This window comes from Thalia democratica, chromosome 9, assembly GCF_965202585.1.
Source record: "Thalia democratica chromosome 9, ktThaDemo2.hap1.1, whole genome shotgun sequence".
In the NCBI taxonomy this organism is placed as follows: domain Eukaryota; kingdom Metazoa; phylum Chordata; class Thaliacea; order Salpida; family Salpidae; genus Thalia; species Thalia democratica.
The window spans coordinates 18,199,379-18,223,482 of record NC_139173.1 but is presented as its reverse complement, the minus strand read 5'-3'; the positions used below and the strand labels follow the sequence as shown (position 1 = coordinate 18,223,482).

The 24,104-nt window shown below is 24.2% G+C and overlaps 2 protein-coding genes across 2 annotated transcripts; one reads left to right on the top strand and one right to left on the bottom strand.

Moving 5' to 3' along the window:
* Window positions 1-199: 199 nt before the first annotated feature.
* On the top strand, window positions 200-8,729 carry LOC145844531 (motile sperm domain-containing protein 2-like). Its single transcript, XM_082951930.1, has 6 exons — window positions 200-287; window positions 4,197-4,349; window positions 4,590-4,673; window positions 4,801-5,010; window positions 7,552-7,718; window positions 8,330-8,729. The coding sequence occupies exons 1-6, from the start codon at window positions 218-220 to the stop codon at window positions 8,381-8,383; spliced, it is 738 nt and encodes a 245-aa protein (XP_082808056.1). The 5' UTR covers window positions 200-217; the 3' UTR covers window positions 8,384-8,729.
* A 6,774-nt stretch (window positions 8,730-15,503) lies between these two features.
* LOC145844533 (NADH-ubiquinone oxidoreductase subunit 8-like) lies at window positions 15,504-22,301 on the bottom strand. The gene is made up of 4 exons (XM_082951932.1): window positions 22,101-22,301; window positions 21,494-21,583; window positions 16,925-17,060; window positions 15,504-16,129 (listed from the first exon to the last, which is right to left on the bottom strand). Exons 1-4 carry the CDS (start codon window positions 22,276-22,278, stop codon window positions 15,922-15,924), a joined length of 612 nt encoding a protein of 203 aa, XP_082808058.1. The 5' UTR covers window positions 22,279-22,301; the 3' UTR covers window positions 15,504-15,921.
* Between the last annotated feature and the right edge of the window lie 1,803 nt (window positions 22,302-24,104).

Sequence of the window (24,104 nt, the reverse complement as noted above, 5' to 3'; positions counted from 1 at the left end):
AAAAAAATGTTTTATTAGTAGTAGGTTTTACAATTTAATGCTAGATCATTTATTTGTGCTATTTATGACAAACACTTTTAAAACTAAGTATTAGAGGAAGTGTTTTGAAATTTTATATTAAAATTTTTTTTTTGTAAAATTTATGAATTAAAGAATTATGAAGCACAACTAAATGTTAACTAAACATTATTTTAGTTTTAGCCTGTTAAAATTAAGTATGAACAATATGGAAATAAATAAAGAAAACATTCAAGCCCTTAGAGACGAAGTAGCTCCTAAGCTGAAAGGTATTTTTTGCAAAACATGTTTCTATTCATAACTTAGTATCACTACTTCTGAAATTTAAGGCAATAGGGGGGGGGGGGGTAAGCCATGTTTTTTACAAAATCATTTTATTTTATAGAATTTTTCTAAGCTTTAAGATGCTTTTTATGGTTTTAAAAAAATCAAATTACTTTTTGAGATATGACCAGCCAAAGACAAGCCGCATAATAGGTCCCCTAAAGGAAGGGAAAACTAAAACAGCGCAAAAAGACTATTTTGTTTAAAATCTATCTCCTACTTTTTTAAGCAATCTTCTTCAAACTTTCACAGTCTACTCTTTATAAAATAACAAAAAAATGTTACTTTTGAATTTAAAAATTTTTACATATATATTTTTTTTTTTAGGACTTTTTTTTTACTTTTGTCATAAAATTTTTAATTTTTTAAATTATCAAAACTCATAAATAACTTTTTTTTTTATAATGTCAGGAACATTTCCTAAATATGTGAAGAACATTGATTAAAAAATGAAGCAGGAGATAGATTTTTAGTGAATTTTTAAAATTTTCAAGAAAATTGACCCTGAATAGTTTGTGGTCCATACATTTGTATCAGAAACTTTTTACAAAAATTTAATATCCCAAAAGTTAAATTACATTTTTGAATTCTATGAAAACTGTCTTATAGTTTGTAATTAAAGCTTTCATATAAAAGCCAAAGTTAATTTTTGGAAAAAAAAGTGTTTAACTCCCCCTATGGCCTAAAACTTTTCTCAACTTTTAAACTCTTTCAACTTATAATAGTTTATAAACTGAATTGAACTAAATAATATTTATTTTTATTGTATGCTACTATCTATTTATGTAAGATCAAGCAAAACACTTGCAACTTAAAAAAACTATAAAAGCAATTTAATTTAGGAAGTATTTTAGACAGTAGTATTTTTGACTTTTTATTTCTTTTAGAAATATTTATAATTTGTCTTTTTTACTCATTAAAACTAATTTTTATTTTATTTAAATCTGAGTAGTAACTTATAAACAAGTCTTCAGATCAATATTTTTTGCATATTCTAAAAATACTTTTCATTTAACGGCATAGGAGTGGGGAGGTAAATCACTTTTTTTTGCTGTTTTATTTTATTGAATTTAAACCAAGCTACCAGTTGCTTTTTACAGATTTTGAAAGTTCAAAATAATTTTTGAGATATAGCAGGTCAAAGTCGTAGGCAACAATAGGTTCCTTATGGGAGGCGCAAACTAAAACGGTGAAAATAGACTATTTCACTAAAAATCTATTTTATCCTACACTTTTTGATATAACTTCAAACTTTCAGGAATTGTTCCTTGCAATACTTAGAAAATTTCGTTAGAACAAAATTAAAAAATAATAATTTAAAACTTATAAAATAACACAAAAAAATACAGTTTTTTTTTGGTTTTTTTGTCATAAAATTTTAATTTTTTAAGTAAAAAAAAAAATTCTGAAAAAATTTTCTTAAGAGGTGATTATGAAATTAATTTTGTTTAACCCTGGTAGTCTAAAAACTTTACCTGTTAGTTTTGTTTTACCTCTCTAGATTACATAAGACAGTTCTAATATTCATTTATTAATTGTTTAAGAATGAACTATATTTTTTTTAGTTTAACACTACTTATCTTTAATACTTTGACATGTTTTAAACAGCCTAAAAGCAGCTGCCAAAATTAATCTATATCAATTACTATATGCTATAAGTCTGAAAAAATTTTTAATAGTAAATTATAATTTGTTACAAAACAAGTTACTATTTTAACTTAATTAGAAATATTTAAAGTATCATTAGTTTAGCCATAATAATAATAAATAGTATAACAATACATTTAAAATATATAGCAGAATACATTTCACTTTCTTTAAATTTATTTTAGTACTTTTGTAGTAAGGCTCATCAGAAATTTAGCATAAGCACTTATTTTATTTTTAACATTTGATTATTAACAGGGTTGCCACACACTCAGGGAACTCATGGAATCTCAGGGAATTTTCAAACTGTAGAAAATCTCAGGGAAACTCAGGGAATTTTGGCATTTTTCTTTTAACTCAGGGAAACTCAAGGAAGTTTTGATTTTTTCTCTAAATTTCAGGGAAGTTTTTGAAAATCTCAGGGAATTTTTTTTCTAGATCTAGAATGAGGTTTAGTTAATCCAGTTTCAATATTTTGTTCAAAAGCAGTAATTTTTATTATTTAAGTGGTTATTTAGAATTTTTTTAGCCTTACGGCTAGTTCTTTAATATTCTTAGTATTAACATTGTAGTTTTTTTAAGTTTTAAATTTATATTTACTTAAGTATAATCAAACAGTTTAGAGAAATGAAAGTTGTTGTTAACTATTCATTATTATATGTATGCATTTAAGTGAGTTCTTCATGTGAAATTATTATTATAGTATAATTAAATTTTGTCAATCAAAATGTAAACAAATTAAACTTTATTCTTTTATGTAGAAAGTTAACTAACAAGTTTACACAAAGTTGTGCAAAAATTTAGTTTTTAATTTTTAATTGGTTTAAACCTTTCAAGATTGAGTTTTTGAAAACATTTTTTTTCATAAATTTAATGCAGAAGCATACACATACAACCTTCCTTTTATTATTAAAGAAGAAAAATTAGAATGAGGTATTAATAACTTGTGTTAGAAGAGAAATTTTTTTTTTTAAGATTTGAAAAATACTCAGGGAAACTCAGGGAAATTTAAGGTTACTCAGGGAAATTTTTGGTCACTCAGGGAAGATTTTTTGGCTCAAAGAGTGGCAACCCTGTATTAAGTCATTTTATAACTTTAAACTTCAGTATGATTTTATTTCAATTTTTATTTATTCCAATTCAGTAAGAAACTATTTCTGATGAGCCTTACTACGAAAGTACTAAAATAAATTGAAAGAAAATCAAATGTATTCTGCTATATATTTTAAATAAGTTATGCACCGGAAAAAAGCTGTTCAGTATAATAATAATAATAATAATTAAAATAATAATAATAATAGTATGAAATTAAAAATAATAATTTTTTTCAATAATAAAGCGTTAATAATAAATGTTTTATTCAATTTAAGTATTTGTTGTATAGTTATATGTTTCATTGCTTAAACTATATTCGACAATTTGCGTTATATGTTTCAACTAGTAATTTAGGCCATAGAGTATAATGTTGGTTAATGTACGCAGTACAGTCACTAAGAAGAAATCTCTAGCTTGTGACGCATTTTGAGCTTGAAAACAATTTGGCAAAAAATATATTGTTGACCTTTTTTACAAAAACCCTTATAAAATAAACTCTCAGTGATATTATCTGTACACATTGATACTTATTAAACAATAATTTCAGTAAGTTTTGTTTTAAAAAGTTTTTTATCACTTTTCAAAATTAAGTAGTCCAAAGACTTTTTACTAATAAATTTTCATCCCTAAAGATTTTTTGTAAATCTAGCTTACCAAGTATAAACTTGGCAACCTTTACAATAGAGCTTCTACCTTTTTTTAGCAAGTTTATCTAAATAAAAAACAGGAAGTAACTTTTGAGTTTAAAGAATCTTTTTTTGTGAGTTTATTAGTTAACTTATGTAACGTGCAAGCTGAAAATAAAATAAAATCATTTTCACTAAAAATTTATCTTCTTAGATACTAAGAAATCTCATCAAAGTTTTAACACTAAATCTATACATTAAACTAAATCGTTCTATCAAAGAATTTTATTTGTGATTAAAAAAAAGTTAAAAATTATCCGTTTTTTATTATTCAAAACTTTTGTTTTATAATAGAAAACTCCAACACTAGAAATTTAAGAAAAAAATTTAAGAAAGTTAAAGAACAAACTTGACCACTAGCCTTTTGGTAATTTTTTTTTTTGGTTAAAAATATACAATCAAATTAGTGCTATAAAATTGTTTTAGAACTAGCATCTGATGTTGAAAGTTCAGATGTGCAAAGACTGGAGAATGATGATAAATACGTTGGATTTTTTCTTGAGTGGAACAAAACCATTAAAGATGCTGGAAATATGGTAGTGAAGTCATTGAAATGGAGAAAGTCTTTTGGAGTTAAAGGTAAACAAAGTTTAAAAATTAAGAAAGTACTTTTTTAAAATATGTTTTAAGTTTTATACACTACTGTTGTTTTTATGACTTAGAAAATAATTAACTAATAACATTTTTATGTTTTAAACACTAATTTAAAGGTAAAAGTTTTTATATTTTATCTTAACAAAATTTTTGGCACTCTTAAAATTATCCCTTGGTTAGCACGTGCTTTTGAGTTGATTTATAATTAAAACACTATCCAATCAGATCTTACTAAGGAAAGTTTAGACGAGCGTTTGAACAAGGGGTTAATCTTTGTGTTAGGCCGTGCAACTGACGGATCGAGAGTTTGTGAGTTTTTTTAACATTGTTTTTATTTGATACTTATCTAAAATTTTATTTCTTGGATCATTTTGATAAAGTTTGTACACCATCTAAATAAAACTTTACTTTTTTAATGAACAAACTTGTACTTCAGTGCATGTGCAAACTGGCAAATTTGAGAAAAAAGAGAGGGAAGAAAACATGAAGCTGCTGGTGTTCTGGTTCGAAAGGATTCAGAGGGCAGAACCGGGCGAGAAGATCACGATACTGATGGACGTGAGTGGCACGAGGGTGTCCCAGGCTGACATGGGCTTCTCTCAGTTCATCATCGAGTGCTGTGCCTCTTACTTTCCTGCCATCATGAGTAAGTTTCAATTTACATCTTAACTCATTTTTGTAACGCAAAAATATTTCAAGGCACTTTATGAAATGTAAAGATGATTGAATTTATAACAGAAAAACTGAAACTATTTTACGATAAATTTATCTAAACAACACTAATAGTTTGATTACTTTTCATACTTTAAATGATAAAGTTCAAAAAAATACTATTGAAGCACTATAAGCTCACTAAAAAAATAGTTGTCAAAGTTTGAATAGTACATTGCTTAAAAAATTTGATAAAGTATTAATTTTTAGGAATGTTGTCAAAACAGCATAAATTTACTTGTATTATAATTAATTAGCTTCGTTGATACTACTAAAAGTATATAAAAAGTTGTTAAGATACAAGTTTGAGCTATAAGGTTTTATAATTAAGATATAGTTTAATTTCATAAAACTTAAAGACTCAGAGTGTTTTTTTTTTGAATTTAACGCTTCAAGGTTTAACTTTAAAGTATTTAAGCTTTTTTGCTTTTCAAAAGTTTTATTAAAACATAATATTTCCGCCAGAAATAAAATTAAGCTTTACTTTTCAAGTTATGGATTTAAAGCTTAAAAAGCTTTTGTAGAATTTTGGGAATTTTTGTGTTTCTTTTTATACTACAACGTGTAGACTAAAACTTACATAAGTACTTTTCAGAAAACCGTGTAATGTATTAATATATAGAGCTAAAAAGAAATAAGTTTAGCTATTTTATATTTACATAAAGTATAAGGCTTTGTATTGGTTCGTACAAAAAGGTTTTAAAAATTACACAATTTTGTTTGGCGGTATGTTTATTTGAAGAACGAAATACGTGAACAAATTTGAATTCTTCTGATTTATGTTGTTTGTTTTGCATTAATTAGCATATGTTTGTTTACAGTTTGTAATGTTTGTGACTTTTTGTACTTTAACCTGTAGTTTTATTGCTGTTGTTTGTTCTAAAAGTTCAAGTAACTCAAGGTCATTTAAAATTAAAACTTTTGTTTTATTCACCTAATTTAAAACTATTATATATTGCATTTTTTATGTAATTCAAGTATCATATTAAATCTTTCTGTATCTGTAATAGTTTGACCAAGGATATCTATCTAAAATAACACTGTTTTCGTTCATTACTAACTATGGTAACTTTTCAAAGCTGTTTTTAATCTAATTTTGAAATATTTGATTGTCCAATATTACATTTTAAAGTTATACATAAAGTTTTACTTAAAATAAAGAATGAGTTGTACTTATAAAAACGATAAATAAATCTTTACCAAAGGTATTGTATATAATATTAATTACAAACTTTATTTAGAAAAAAAGTATATTGTAAAGTTAAACATTTATAATAAATACAGAGAGCTTTAAACTACATACATGTTTTTTCTAGTTATATATCTAACCTTATTAATTGTTTCTAGTAAAAAAACTGTAAGAGTAGCCTAATCATCATTAAATATTTTTTAAAGACGTTTATTACATTTTTAAAACCCTTTGATGATAAGCGAAGTAGCATGCGGTATATGTGCAAAAAAAATCTAACACAACTACAGGGTTGCCACTTTACCTGGAAAAACCTAGAATTTGACAATTTAAGCAAAAATAAGCCTAGAAAAACCTGGAACTTTAATAATTTTCACATGTTCAGTAGTAAAATTTCGATTTGACTCAAAAAATCTATCATATAAAAAAAATATATTATTATTAAAATTATTTTTTAATAAAAGAAAATTTAAAATAGCTTTACAGTATCTTTTTAATGTTTTACATTATTTAACACAATTTCTTACCTTAAACTTAACTTAAAACTAAAAATAGACCCAAAAATGTGTACTTTTAAAAAGCTGGAAGAAATTTTGAAACCTGGAAAAAAATTTGAAAAAACGACTGGCAACCCTGCAACTATCACAGATAGAACTTTAAAATACTTGCCATAAGTAAATTGCTTGTTGCTATATTTTTTATTTGTTTAAATACTTTTATCTAACGTATACAAATGTTTAATGATTGTTTACCTGTTTGTTTAACTTTTTTGGTCTGCAAAAAGTTTAAAGTAATTTTTGTACACAATTAAATTTTAGCTACATTGTTTGTTTTAATAATATTAGGCTTGTCATAAAGTTTGAATATCTATTTAGCTGATTTTGATGTTTATTATTCTGTTTTTAATAATTAAAAGATGTTACTGTAACAGTTGTGATGAAAGTTGTTAACTTTAAATTACTTAAAGTAAAATTATGTTTTTAATAAAAATAAATTTGTATGTACAATACATGGATTATTCAACAAAAGTACTTTGGTTCATATTGAACTACTTTGTTGTTCTTACTTTTTTAGCGCATAAACTTTTTATGTATGAGCTTATATACTTTTTTATTCCAACATTGTAGTGGTAAAACTCTGTATTCATCATTGAATCTTATTGTGGAGACTCAAATGTTTACTGCAAGCAAAGCTCAGATGGTAAAAATTTACATCAAACACAACATCTGTGAATAATTCACAAACATATCAAAGCGTTTGTTTATCTAACAACTTATTCATTCACAGAACGAATTGTCATCTACAATCTGCCAACACTGCTAGTGGCATTTTGGAAGCTTGTGAGCAAGCTGATGTCTAAGGAACAGCAGGAAGTCACTCAAGTCGTTTCGAAGAAAGCCGATCTGGCCAAGATAATTGACAAGGAGAATCTCACCGTTGAAATGGGCGGAAATGTGAGTTCGTTTTATTGATTTTGCAGTTTATCTCTAAATTGTTTAAAGGTTTTGCAACAGTTTGTACCAAAATTTAAAGCAATTTAGTATTAAATGTCCAGTTTAAATTAAAATATTTAAGGAAATTATTAGTAGCTTATGACAGATAAATTTTGTAATTTAATATAAAATCATAACTTACTGCCTAATAATAATATACTAATCAAAAAGTATTTAAATTTATTTGTTGCATACTAGTTCTGTGCACTATTATTAGCAATACAATATTAAACATCAGAAAAAATGTCGTAGTAAAAGTAAAATAATTGAAAAAAATTTAATTTATAATTTATTTAACACTAAACTTATTACAGTAAGTTCTATGCTCTTAAATAGTTTTTATATTGAAGTAATAACAAAAAAGGGTATCTCTACGACTTAACTATTTTTAGTAATATACAAAACTTGAATCTAACTTCAAAATAATTAATACATATTTTATTTTATATTTCTAAAAGGTTCTACTTTTTAACTTATGTAAAATAAAGTTATTAGTATTGCAGATAAATGTTTACGGTATAGTTATTCAATTTTAAAAGTGTTGTATTATTCTAACTTGATCTCTCTTGCAGATAACTTTTAAATACGAGTATCCTCCGTTCCAAGATGACATTAAAGGTAATTAATATGTGTGTTCATAAGTTTTGTAAACAACTTCGTACTACTTCTTCAAAAAAACCTTATCTTCAACCAACAGCAATCAACTTGTTTTTATTTTGAACAGCTACTAAAATGGTACAAAAAGCTTTATTTAACTTAGTTTGATTTTTTAGTACAAAAATTAATAACAGTTTGCCAAATTAAAACTATTTGTTTACCGCTTTATCATATTTTATTACGAGATTCAAGTAATTTATGCAAAAAATGAAAGTCAAACTTTTTATTCAAGTAATGTGGTGCAATAAACATTGTGTTGTGTAATAATTTTATATCTGTCAAGCTGACTTTTCTATTGAAGTGGTGAATCATTGTGTAAGGTCAAATAAAAGTTTTACTATTTTATAGTTTTTTACCAAATATATATTTTTGTTTTTATTACTTTAATTATAGATTTTACGATACAATTTAAAATATATTAATGTTTACCAAATAAATAATTCTGCTAAAAATATTTGTTTTTATTCCCTTTTAAGTTTTTTTGTTTACTAATTAGTATATTTTTTTACTTTGTATGAAAATCTGTATTAAATAAATCCTATACAATACCACTTGTTTAATTATAAGAAGATGTAAATTTTATTACCGTTAAAAATCTAAATATTAAATTAAAATAGCTTACATTAAATTAGATCATTTTAATTTGTTTTTGATCAGCAGCTAGTTGTAATAAGTACTGAAAACAAAATAGTATATAGTTTATGTATTTTATCTCTACCAAAGTTTTTTTTCTATGTATTAACCAAAGAGTTAACATATTTATTTCGAAATAGTAAGTGTACTACTGTACCTTTATTTCAATCTAAATTTATTTTTTATTGAAAATTAACAGTTTTTTTTTTGTTTATTTAGATCTGATAGTTTAAATTCTAACAAGAGTTACAAAGTTTTATTAGAGCAATTGCCTATATATAGTAGTTTTATCAGAAACCTTAATATGTCTCCATTTTTTCCAGCAAAGTTGTTTACTTACACAGTTTCTTGTATGAAACAAGTTACTTTTTAGTATAATTTTGTTAACTTTCAGTGGAATTTAAGTTCGAAGGATTTATAAAGATGTTATTATTACATAAGATATGTGATTTAAAAATCTTGATAACATGTACATTTTTAAAATATATTGCCTTAAACTATTTTCTACAAGATTTATTTTCTTTTGTGTAATGCGTTTATAATACACTATAAAAATAACCAGGCTTTAATATGTACAAACTTGCATATATTACAAAAAGATTTTCATGATAAAAGTTAAAAAATAGAGATAATTATTATATTAAAAACCTGTTATCTTTATATTGACTATACTTATGTTTTATAGGTAGTTGTTTAAAAAATATACAAAAACTTCAATAGTATTAAACTTATATACTTAGTTATTTCTTAGTGTGTTTATAATTGTTGAAACTATCGAAAAGGCACGTTATGAGAACTCTTCGTAAAACACTGGTTTATCAACTCAATGAACTTAGAGATAAATATTTTATTTGTTACAATTATTATTTTTTAGGACTTTAAGGAAAAGTTTTAGGTATTTAGTTGTACTACGAATTAAAGCTTTGAAATTGCCTAAATTTTTTATATTTAAAAAAGATATGGTTTACAAATATAACCCCTTAAAAATTTGAAAATCTGTTTAAACCATATCGTTTATAACACAAATTAAAATACTACAAGTTGCTTAAAAGTTTTTGATATACTAGTGTATATATTTTTATGCCCTTTTTTGATTAAAAACTTCCGATAAAAGTTAAATTTATACGCTTTTACATCTGTGAATTTAATTGAAACTTTAATTGACTAATTTTTAAAAGTTTAAATATTTTAAGAAAACTAACTGTGAATAAAACAGTAAAAACTGAAAAGTTAACTGAAATAGTTTTCCTGTTATAAATATGATGAAAATAGTAACATAGAAAATATTTTTAAAGAAATACAGCGTAGTTTTTACCCAGTAATAGTTTACGGAAATATTTCTAAAAAAAATAATTTTTATCAAAAACTTATAATTTGATATTCTTATTTTTAGCTTCTTCTAAAACTTTTATTGATTCAACACAAACAAGGTGAAAATATTTTTTGTAGTACAGCTAAAAGATTCTTGTTTATAGAACTAAATATAAAATGATAGGTTTTGTACAACATATATAAAATTAGAAATATGTGTTTTTAATTAATTTACGACAAATTTATTTTTCTTAAAAAAAGTATATACTTTTTGGATGCAGTGCCTTTTAAATTCTGACGATTTAAAATGTAACAAGCCTTTATTAGTTTTTTATAATGATAGATTTTTAACATCATATTCTGATTAAAGAGACGTACATAGGCATTTAGTTTGCTTTTTAAATTTAAGTTGTTTTTTAAAAGAAATTTTAAAGCTTATTAAGATATTGAAAGTTTTACAAGAATTTAAATCGTCTGAATGTTAAGTTACTTTTATTAGTAAACAACTTATAATCAAAGTATTTTTTTTTATTTTTTTATGTCTAAAATGTTTTTAAATATTCAAGGCTACTAACCGTGTAACTTTATTTTGATGTTTAAATAAGTAAAAATATCAAAGGAAGAAATGAAAGATCAAAAGCAACTCTACTTAGCCCTAAAATGTAACTAAAAATAGTTTTTTTGAACCACTTGAAAATAAGTATTAGTTTTTCAAAACACTTCATTTAAGTGCTTAAATTTTTTTTTCAATGTTTTCTGTTTTTTAGAGTTATTGTCTTAGGCTGAAATTAATTAAACTTAAATTAAGCTTTTAAAAAGAAAATTTATCTGAGTTGTTAGAATTTTACTGTTTTTAACCAGTAAAAAGTTAAATGAATAAGCCATGATTAAAATTCTAAAAAATAAGTTGCTAAGTTAAAATTGTATACATAAATTATAAGAGTTTTAACAATGCAATAGCAAAAAGATCTACTACAGAAGTGTTTTAACACAACTGTGTGTAATGTTATACTTTCTTTGTTCTTAAAACAGTTTCTTCTAATTAGTAATTCTTAAAATGAAATTGCTAAATATTGTTGTTTAAATATTTTTCTTTTATTAATTTTGTACTATCTTTAAAAAAACGGTGATTAACTGTATGTACCTTTAGGCCATAATACTTTTTTTGTATATAACGTACAATTCTAAAATACTAGCTTACTGAGTTGTACGACGGTTATTTTAAACTAACTAAGTAAGTTTTAATATGAAGCTTAACTTGTATTGTTGGAACTCAGCAAGTTAACTTTATACTAATCATTTCTTAAATTATCTCCTTATGACAACAAACATTTACAAGATTGAGTGCTTATACAACTTTTACAGCAAAAAACTAAATGTTTTGCATCGTTTTCTTACCATACTAAACAAAAACTAATCTTAAATTGCCTTTTCTTATTCATATGGATATAAGAAACCTTTGAATAAACAAAATTACACTATTTTACAGTTAAAGAATACAATTTTTAACAAAGTAAACTAGTTTTACTCTTTTTTAAGTAAAAAAAGATTTACAAACATTCTGCTTCTGTTGTTCTTAACTTTTAACGACTTCATAATAAAAAAATCATAATGTTATTTATGTTAGTTAACATTAACGTAATTTATAGCTGTTTAATTTTTTAATAGTTTTCTAAAATCTAAATACTTATTTATTGATACTTCTATGCACAATTTGATAGAACAGAATATAGCAAATTTAACTAGTTAGAGTATTACTTTTTTTTTAAACGAAAAAAAAAACATCACTTATTTAATATAAAATCCTTTAGAGATCTTTTTTAACATTGAAATGAGTTTATAATACGTTTTAAAACTCATTAAAATAGCTTGTAATATGTTTTTTAGTTTATTAATATCTCATGCAACAACATTCAACAAACAAAGAATTTACTACTTGTTTATTGTATACTAAAATCTTTGAGTTACTCAGTTGTTTTTAGTAAATGTTATTAAAACTTATGCAGACATCTATTATTTTAGTAATTTTAGAAAACTTTAATATTTTGTATTTTCATTTGAAAAATAAGTTGTTATGAATTTAGAACGAAATAAAATTGTCTTTCTGACGTTTTATCTTTAAACCACAGTTCTAAAAGTTTTAAAATAGTAATAAAAATATTGACATCTCTACTTAATAACAACTTTTACAATAAAACTCTAAGTTAAATAAACTAATTAGATCTAACTAACTATTTTTGCTAGTAAAATCGGTTAAATATAAACTGAATAGGTTATTATCATACACCTGATTTAAGTTCTTTATTGTGATTTTTTAAGTCTTAGTAGGAGTTTAAAGGAAAGCTATAATTGATATATATATAACTACTGCTAAATTTGTAAATATTGTATTTTAAGAACTAATTAGACTTTAAATATAAAAATAAACCTTGTTATTAAATAAAATAGTTTTATTTAAAAATTAAATTGAAAACTAGTAGGAGTTTAAAGTATAAATTTTAGCAATTTTTAGTTTCTCAAAGTGTAAAATTTAAAATAAGCAAGCACAAATTTTAAAAAGTACTTTATTATTCCTGTTAAATATCTCTACACTTTATACTGCAGCAACTCAAACTTTTACGTAAATAATTCAAATTTTGAACAAAACTTATTAGAAAAAAAAAATAGTTTAGAAAATGTTAAACTTTTTCGATTTATCAAATAAAAAAAACTAGTTAACAAATATTAAAACTACATCCAGTACAAAATCGCATAACTTTTAGTTTTACAATAACAAATATACTTGAAGTACATATCTGGCTTAGTAAAGACAAAAAACGAGTTTTGTTGAAACTTTGAGGTGTTTTCCTTAGTATTTGCTGAGTCAAATAAATTAAAAGCTTTTTTTTTCATGCTTTTTAAAATTTTAGTAACTAAAAAAATATTTTTGATTAATTTTCATTATAATTGGGTAAGGTGGGGGGTTAGGGATAAAATTTTTAAAAAACTTTAAATACTTGTTTAACTATATAAACTTAATTCAAAAATAAGGACAATGTCTTCCGTGTAAGTCCTAAAAAGGTTGCAGTTTATCACATGGACTGGGCTATTGATGAAGACCGAACAGTGCTATAATATAAGTATGGAGTAATACAACTCTATGCTTACCACTTTATGTAAATATTGCACTTAAAGGATTAATTCTATGAGAAGAAGCGCCTAATTTTTAAACAAAACGTCCAATCCTTTATCGAAATTGAAGTTCTACAAGAAGGTTACTTACTGAACAAAACTTTTTAAGTTCTTCTTAAAGAAATATAATTTTTTGAATAGTTTTTCCAATACCCTACTCGTCGCCTATGATACTGATTTATTTTTCTAAAGAGTTTCTTAAAACATCTTTATTAAATTAGCTGAATACTTTTGTTCTATTTGATGTTTAATCCTTGAATATTAAAATTGGTTTCTAGTAGTTTTAACATCGGGTGAAAACTGTTTTAAGGGTAAGGAATATTTTATATAATAGTTAGTTTTCCATATGTTATGAAAGAAGTTTAAATTCTTACTTGAAACTAGATTAATAGACTTTTTATATACACTAACAAATAAATTTGTACCAGTTCAACTAAGGCACAGTACTTTTTTTTATTTGAGTTCTGAAGAATTGTTTTGTTAGCGTAGATTAAGAGTAACCCACGTAAAATCATATCTTTAATAAAATAGTACTTAAAAGAATAAACTTTAAGTACTAAGCATATGAAAAGATGTTTTATCAGTAATAATGAAAAGTGCATTAAAATGTGTAAAAACAGATAGAACTAGATACACTAACATAATACTTCACTGTGGGCAAGCGGTTATTGATTTTTTTGTGACTAAAAATTAAATTAAGAGCGAAAACTTGTTAAAAGTAAATTGTTTTTTTCTTTTTCGTTTTATGTAGTATAGAAGTTATGTTAGCGTAAATTAGATCATTTTTGTTTAATTTGTTCTTAAGTACTTTAAGTCAAAATTAAAGCTTGCAACAACTACTCAAAACTAACTAAACAATTATATATATTCTTTTTTATATGATATGGTATAGTTCTACCCGTTGAAAAAATGCAACATTTTGAAAATTTAATATAAATGAACTTCCTTTTTACAAAAACAGTTTTAGGTATATCCAAAATAAAACTGAGAGCCATATAAATCAAAAAGCCTTCAAGAATCTTAAGTTAACTTTTTCAAGATAGAGCACATATAATAGAGAAGCTAAAAAATAACTTTTACAAAAGCTGAACTTTAGGTACTTAACTTTTTTTCTTTTTTAAAACAAGAACTTAACGATTTTTTTTTTTAATTTAAAATAAAATAATGTTAAGTTAATAAATAATTTATCTTAACTTACATGAAAACTTTATCATACAAGGATAAAAAAGTAGCAAAACTTAAGTATTTCTGTAAATTTTTGTAGTATGTACTCACAAGCCAATTTGGAAATAATTTAGAGATATTTAAGTAATTTTTAAACTAAAGTAGAAAAAATTGATTGCATCTAAAATTAAATAACTTTTTTATTCTTAAAACTAAAAAAACATTTTAAAAAGTTGTTTTAAAACCCTATAGCATTGCATAAAATTTACTATACATGCTAAGCCAGGACTATTGTTGATGCCAGGAATTTTAAAATAAAACAAACTTTAATGTCTGTGCAAAAATCAACATTTTCTAAACTTATGCATTTACAAATCTAATAAAAAACAAACTATTTTGTAATACTAATAAAACTAACTCCGTAATTAGAATGCACTTTAAGGTAAACTGTTTTCGCAATACTGCACAGAACTAATATTAAAAGAATAAAAACGTTTTTTAGGTTCAATCTTTGTAAGCTTAATTTAGCAATAATGTTCCTAAATGTAGCTAACGTTCATCAAATGTAGCTTGCATAGTAATTAAGTCAATCATGCAAGCTACTCAAGTATACATTGAATTACGACAAAAAACTTTTTTTATAAAAGCTGTCTTTACCAAACAAAAACTTTCACTAAGTATAGTAAGACAGCTTAAAGAAAGTACTTGCTAGTTTTATAAAAAAAAAAAACCTAAATTAACTAAACTAATTACTCAGTTAAAAACGTGTATAAGAAAAATATTTGATAAAGTTAAAACGAAAAGTAGAAAACTACAAAAATTTTAGTACTAAATTTTATTGAGTTTCACCTAATACAAAATAGACTAAATAACTTTTTTTAATACTAAAAATTAGATATATATGTTTTACAGAGTTTACTAAAACGATACTATGTTTTCAGTAAACTTTTATTTTTTGTAAATAAGTTTGAAATAATTATTTTGACATTTAAGTTGCTAAAAATATTTAGTAAAGCAAAAAAACACATAGTTAATTTCAAACTAACTTGCACTAAACAAAATAATTAGCCCAAACTAGAATAAAATTAAACATAGTTAACGACAGTTATTTAAAAAAAAAAACTTATTTATCTTTGTCTGTTTGAATATTTAAACAAAAAAACGAACACAAGATGCATATAGTTCATATTTGGAAGCTATTTTTGACCATTTCTCGCGGACTCTCAATCTACCTGTACATGTGGTCGGCCTTGATGTTGGCCTCGATTTCGACCTCCCACTTGTCCCCGTTCTGCAGCAGCTTCTCCTTGTTGTACAGCAGCTCCTCGTGCGTCTCGGTGGCGTACTCGAAGTTGGGCCCTTCCACGATGGCGTCCACCGGGCACGCTTCCTGGCAGAAGCCGCAGTATATGCACTTGGTCATGTCGATGTCGTACCTGCAGTTGTAATCAAGGAAGTTTAGAGTAGAATTTAATTATATTTTTTAATATTATCTTCTATGTTAATAAAAATGTTACAAAAGCGAACTTTTTTTATAGTTAATTTTTCATAAACATTCGATATGTTAAAAAAATATTTTACAAATAAAGAAGTATATAATCAAACGTTCAAAAAGGTTTTTCTTCTTTTAAGTCGTAATATAACATTTACTATTCATTGGTTATAATAATGAAAAACTTTAAATAACATTTACTATGAACTATTTTTAACTAAATCCTAAGTTTTGCTAATTATAGAATAAATTGCGATTATTCATTTCAGAATTGAAACTAATAAATTTTTTCATGTCTTTCACAAAAACATGTATTTTGATTTATAATTAAATATTTGTTTCAGTTTTTTTTTTGTAAATAACTATTGTTTTACTCTGTGTACTTTAACTTGTACATTAAATAAAAACTTAACCTTATTTTCAAATTTCTCACATTTCACACAAATCGTCATTTGAAAGAATAAGTTTTTTAATAGTATATAACCTTGTTATTACTTTTATACCATTTACGCTTAAAGTTAGAAAAGTATGTACATCATAGTAAAAACTATAATTCTAAAATGTAATGCATCAAGCCAAATAAAGCCACATCAATATTTACATATTCTTATAAAAGTACTTGGTAAGATAAGTTTATATTTTAGTCTTTTTCAGTGGCGACAAAGACTAAGATATTATTGTCAACTATCGTTTTTTTTATCATGGAGATATCGAGTTCTTATGTAAGATAAAAACGAACCTGGTAGTTCTCCTGCTACCATCGCTTCTCTCTTCAGCCTCGATGGTGATGGCTTGCGCGGGGCAAACTGCTTCACACAGCTTGCAAGCGATGCACCTCTCCTCTCCGTTCGGGTACCTGCGGAGTGCGTGCTCACCTGTCGGTAGTTGTTGAAAACTTTTTTTAATTTTCAAAATTCTTGTCAACGAATGCAATAAACAAAACGAAACTATTTGTTACTGCTGTTTAAAGCCAAGGAAATTAGTCTGAGTTTATTAGCTCCGCAGTTTATCGTTATGAGCTTAATTCTATTTATATAGCAGGCAACTTAGATGGTCTAACCTGTGATTTTACATATTGATTTTGTTTTTGAATTGTTTAACTATCAGACACTTTTTGAAGCTAAGAATTTCAATAAAAATACGATGCATTTTACATCAAAATATAATTCGATGGACTCTATATAAAAGGAGCTAACTAAAATGGAGGAAAAGCCTCAGTTTAAATTTTATTTGTTGTTACTAAAACTTTGAAGAAAACTGTTCTTATTAAGAAAAATAAATATAAAACAAAGTAATTTATATCTAATAATTGTATTAAGCCCTTTATTATTAGAAACAATTTTTATGTTTTTTATTCAAATATAGCAATCCAAGGATTTATTACTTTTAAAGAATTTCCTGAAATAGAAATTTTATAGCAGGATTCGGCGGTCTGCGAGCTTCAAAGCTAAAAATCAACTAATTAGAAGAAAAAAAAAATCTAATTTAAGCTATTTAAAAAAAAACTCTAAATTTATGCGTTTATGTTGCTTTTGCAGCTTACTTGATGTATGTTTTATTACTTTTTAGCTCTTATATAAGTTTCTTTTACTTCAAATAAACTTTTTTCAAATATGATGGCCTGCATAGAACTAATTTCAGTAAATCTGGTCATTTCTTTATAAAAGTCTGCCAACTTGAGCTCTAATAAAGCATAAATACTTGAAAAATTGTATATTTGAAGCAAGTTTTAACTATTTGAAAGACTGAGAGTTTCCTTTCATTATTCATCAAGAAATTTTTCATTAAGTTATAACTTCTAACAATTTAATGTTGCCAATACCCTAAGTAAGCATATTTCAGGGTTGCAACTCTTTGAGGCAAAAATAGCCTGCCTGAGTGACCTAACTAGCTTGTTTTACATTGAAAATGAGCCAAAAACTGAAAAAAAAAAGTTTAATAACTAATACCAACAAAACAAAAAAAAATATAAGTACTAAAAATTAGAATAAGATTTCGAAAAAATCTAAACTAGCCTGAGTTAGAAAAAAAAATCAATTAAATTCGAGCAAGCCTGATTTTTTTAACTTTAAAATAGATGAGTCTTCTGAATAACCTGAGTTTGAAGTAACCCTGATGTTTATCAGTAGTGTGGATTTTAATTTTTTTTGAAAAGTTTTAAAGTTGTTTGTAAGTGGGTCTAAGAACCTAATTAGCTAGTTGTAATTAAATGTTACTTTTAGCAAACATTATTCTCTGAGTCAAACATACATCTTACTTTCTAAACTTATATACAACATGTTTGTTAAAGAGGTATTTTTATTAACTATTAACTATATGAAATAAATAAACAAAACTATATAAATAAAATATATTTTTTTTAATAAATATCTTATTGTTGTCTAATCAAAAACTTAAGAAACCAAGAAGACTTTTGAAAGTTACCGTAACTACCCTGAGTGAGTGCAACCCTATAGTAAGTTTTATCATAAAAACTTGCTCATTTTAAATTAAAATTGTTCAAAAAAGTTTTAAAATACTTTTAAAAAAATGTTTTTGGTAGATTGGTAAGTTTAAAAACTAAAACGGTGTTTATCTATTTTTATAATCCTAGATTTTAGAGATTTCCAAATATTAAATTTATAGGAATTTTAAGCTATATTTGAATAAGCTAAAGATTATACATATATAAAATTGATTTTGAATCTCTTAAATACTTACTTATTATATTTAATACTTTAAACCATACACATTTTTTCAATACTATCAACAAAAATCATATGTAACAATATATAATATACAAATCAAACATATTTTTGTAGGACAAACTCAAAAGGCACATTTGACTCAAATTTATGTTAAGTTTATTAAACGTTTTGTAGATTAATTTGTAAATTAAAAAAAAACTACTTATAATCAAAATTATAATGAAGATATTTAATTTTCAAAACAAGTTTTGGTTTAATAACAAAAAAAATCAAAAATATTACATTTAAAACTCAAAAGATTGAAGTTCAAAACTTTAAAAAGTTTTTAATTTTTCATCAACAACTTTACAAGACCAAATTTTACTTAAAATATAACAACACTGAAAAATTATATGTATGTATGAAACCTTTTTTATTTTTAATGAAAACTATAAAAATATTTAAAATTTATTGTCTACTTATTAAGTTTGACCAAGAACTAGAAAGTTTTATATAAGATACTAATATTTAAAGCTAAAAATACAAGTATAACTAAAGTAAAACAAAGGAGAAGCACAATAAACAATTGAAACAAACATGTGTTTAAAAAAAAATTGTGTATAATTAAGATATCAATTAAGTAACCTGAACATTAAGACAGATTAATTTAACTGGTTGACTTGATTTGTTTTATAAAGTCTTTTTTATTTTAGATGACCAATATAAATAATTAAAATCTAAACTCTACATAATTAGCAAATATAGTTATTTAGAATAAGATGCATCATTTTAGTAAAAGAAAACATAGTCACTAATTTTAGCTAAAGACAACATGAGTTTTTAAAAACAATTTTAACTTAAAGTATTGAAGTAAATTTTATAAACTTCCATAGAAAATTGTAGCAGTTATTTTTTACTACGAAGTAATAAAATTAAATTGTGAAACATTACTTAATCAAAAACCATAACATAAAGAAAAAAAACACAAAAACTCGTTAAAACTAAAACTAGCTTTAGACTAACAAAAAATCCCAAACTAACCTGAGTTAACAAAAACACAAGATCTTTAAAGAGATCAGAAAAAATTGAGTTATTACAAGTATTTTTAGTGAGTAAAAAAATTTAAAAAATGTATAAACTATAAAAATATAATTAAAAGGATGCTACTTGTATAATATCAAAAAAAAGATTTTTTGGAGGGTTACAAAAAAAACTATTTTTTATACTATTTTAATTACAAATAATAAAACTACCTAGTATTTATCATTAATAACTTAAAGAAAATTTGAATTTATGTTACGAAAACTAAACAAGTAAGAAAAAGTAAAGTTATAAATTATTGTACTCTACTTAAAAAAATTGTTAAAACTAATTTATACTACACAGTAAAATATTTATAAAACAATTATTTACAAAAAGATTTAAAAAAATATTTTTATTATTAGACTCTTTAAATAAAACCTAACAGTAAATAAAAAAGCAATTTATAGCTAACTGTAATTTCAAACATAGTAAACAAAAAGATTGTAACAAAATTGAATATTAGTTAATAAAAATAGTAGTATAAACTTGAGTGTTATTTTAAAGAGACTTTTTTTTTAATATTCATAACAAAATGCACTTAAGGACTTGAAAAAAAATAGTCTTGTTTTGAATTAAAGCTCTAATATAGCTTGTTATATGAGTTTTTACTAATTACAGGGTTGCCACTCTTTGAGCCAAAAAATCTTCCCTGAGTGACCAAAAATTTCCCTGAGTAACCTTAAATTTCCCTGAGTTTCCCTGAATATTTTTCAAATCTTAAAAAAAAAATTTCTCTTCTAACACAAATTATTAATACCTCATTCTCATTTTTCTTCTTTAATAATAAAAGGAAGGTTGTATGTGTATGCTTCTGCATTAAATTTATGAAAAAAACTGTTTTCAAAAACTCAATCTTAAAAGGTTTAAACCAATTAAAAATTAAAAACTAAATTTTTGCACAACTTTGTGTAAACTTGTTAGTTAACTTTCTACATAAAAGAATAAAGTTTAATTTGTTTGACATTTTAATTGAAAAAATTTAATTATACTATAATAATAATTTCACATGAATTTTCATTTAAAAAATAAGAACTAATAGTACAACATAGTGTTTTTTCAACTACATAAGTAACTAAAAATAAAAAGTTTATTAGAACTTTTCAATGAATAGTTAACAACAACTTTCACTCTCTTAATTGTTTGATTTTACTTAAGTAAATATAAATTTAAAACTTAAAAAACTACAATGTTAACACTAAGAATATTGAAGAACTAGCCGCAAGGCTAAAAAAATTCTAAATAACCACTTAAATAATAAAAATTACTACTTTTGAACAAAATATTGAAACTAGATTAACTAAACCTCATTCTAGATCTAGAAAAAATTTCCCTGAGATTTTCAAAAACTTCCCTGAAATTTAGAGAAAAAATCAAAACTTTCCTGAGTTTCCCTGAGTTGAAAGAAAAATGCCAAAATTCCCTGAGTTTCCCTGAGATTCCCTGAGTTTCCCTGAGATTTTCTACAGTTTGAAAATTCCCTGAGATTCCCTGAGTTCCCTGAGTGTGTGGCAACCCTGTAATTAAAAAAAAACTGGTTAACTTTTATCAAATAAAAATACCTCTAAATCTTGGAGACAGAGGGCCCTTTTCAAAGGGATAATTAATTGTAGCAGGTTCAGCCAAAGATTTTCCCAAAACCATAGAAAAACCTGCATTAGAATTAATTATTTAGTCTTTATAGTCAATAACCAACACCCAAATCATAATACACAAAAGGTTTTTTAAATGTAAATAACTTATTCATTTAAGATAACCTTATTTTAAAAACATTTGCAATCTAATGAATTGATACAAACATTTTGAAAAACTACTTAATGAATACATTTTTTATAATAAACTATGATATATTAACTTTTTATACGCATGTTTAAAATGTTTACTTGATGTCATATGCTAAAATTTTTGAGTGATAATTCAAAAGACGAATAAAAAGTTCTAATCTATTTACAAAATTAAAATAGACTTCTGCTTGACTGTTTTAATCTTTTGTAATTGTTGCAGAGTAATTAATGTTATGTATAATTGTTTCTAAAAATTAGGTAAAACTTTTTACAAATAAATACTTATTAAGCAGCTTAAGTAATTTTTTTATATAAATTTAGTGAATGAAATTATAGTAAGTTTTTTGGAACTTTAAAACTATAGATTTTTTTAAGAAAAATTTACCTCTCAGCAGTTCTGTTCCAAAAAGTGCGTTTGCATTTTCATCCACAATACTTTTAAAATCAGATTTTTGTACTGAGTTATTGACATACTTGTACTGATACAGCTTACTAGATGAGCTAAAGTTTCTCAAAGAAGAAACTCCAAAGCTTTTTGTTAAATTTCTTGTTAGTACACTCATAGTTGATTCTAAGTAATAAACTCTCTAATAAAATGTGTACCAAATGATTTTGTATCAGTGTAATGTGTTACAAAGAATAAATATTACAAATTTGTATAAAATAACTAACTATGTAAGTTACGTAAGTATTTTATACATTATTATGTCTAAAAAGATAAATCAGCATTTCAATTAGTTAGTAAAACTACCATACTATTAGGTTTTTCTTTATATTCAAATGACACAAAAAGTACAATACAAAAAAAAGTTTTTGCATGAAACCTTTGTCCTAAATGTGTACTTATAGTACTAAGCATAAGTACTAGAAATAAGAAAATATATACAACAAAAAATATATAATTAGTTTAGTTTATAAAACAACTTAATTCTTAATATTTAGTTTATTATCAATGTGAACTACTCTGAAATTTATCAAAAAGTAACAACATCAATACAACAATAATACGTTTAAAATAAAAGGAATCTAAAGTATAGTGATTTTAAAAGCTAAAAAATATTGTGAATCGTTTTACAAAAGTTATAAGGAATTTTACTACAACAATTTTTGTTTATTCTAATCTGATAATTGATATTAAAAAGTTTTTAACTTTGTTATATTAGAAAACCAAAAATTCATAAGTACATAATTTTGTTTATAAAATAGTATTATTGAATTTACTTTATGAGTTTTACTTTAGATCTTAAAAACATATTTAATACCATAGAAAAAGTTTACAACACTTTCAACAAAAACCTACATAAGATATTATATAAATTTTCAGAATGAGCTACAAGTTTCTTTTTATGATATAACTAAAAAGTTTATACTTTTACTTAGACTTTAAATCTTTTAGTTGCTATATATTTACTGCTTTTTTATGGTGTTTTAGTGGAAGTATTTCTGAAGTTTAGTATAATTTTTTTTTGAATTGACCTAACATTAATTGAGTGTTATAATTGCCATAATTTATGTCATAGATAGTACATACACAAATTTTTACTACTATATATGCAGTAACTTTACCAAACAAAACTTTTTAAATTAATATGATAAAAAGATTTTTTTTAAATAGAAACAATTTTTTGTTGTGGCATCTAACTACTAAATTGATTGATTAAAAGTTATTATGCACCTTTACTAAAGTTGTAGACTGCTTATATACAAATTTTAATAATTATTTATTGCATGGGGTAAATCTCTTTTTCCACAACGTTTTTGGACTATGCAGCAAGTTTCTTTCTAAAGATATAGCCAGTTAAAGTCAGAGAGTTCAGTAGATTCCTTATTGGAGGAGAAAACATAAACCATAAATAAATAGAAACTAAAACCACAAACAGGTGATGACAACTTGACTTCAAAAAATGTTTATCTTTGTAGTGGTAAAAGTGAGACTGATGTTTTTCTAACATAAAAAACTTGTGCTTATTTAAATTTGCAACAGCTGATTGTGAGTTCACACTGGTGACAGTGACCACACAATTGGATTATTGATGCATTTTTTGTTGCAGCGTCAGCAGGTACTAAGAGGCTTCAGATTTCCATTACTTTTTTGAATTGCTTAAAAATCATGCAAATAATTTGTATATTTGCTGAGTCAGCAATTTTTTTGTTTTTATTTTATTTTAACAGCTTTTTTCCGGTGCATAACTTATTTAAGATATATAACAGAATATATTTCATTTTCTTTAAATCTATTTTAGTTTTTTTGTAGTAAGGCTCATCAGAAATATTTTTTTACTGAATTGGAATGAATACAAATTGAAATAAAATCATACTGAAGTTTAAAGTTTTAAGATATAAAATGACGAAATAATCAAATGTAAAAAAAATAAGTAAGTGCTAATGC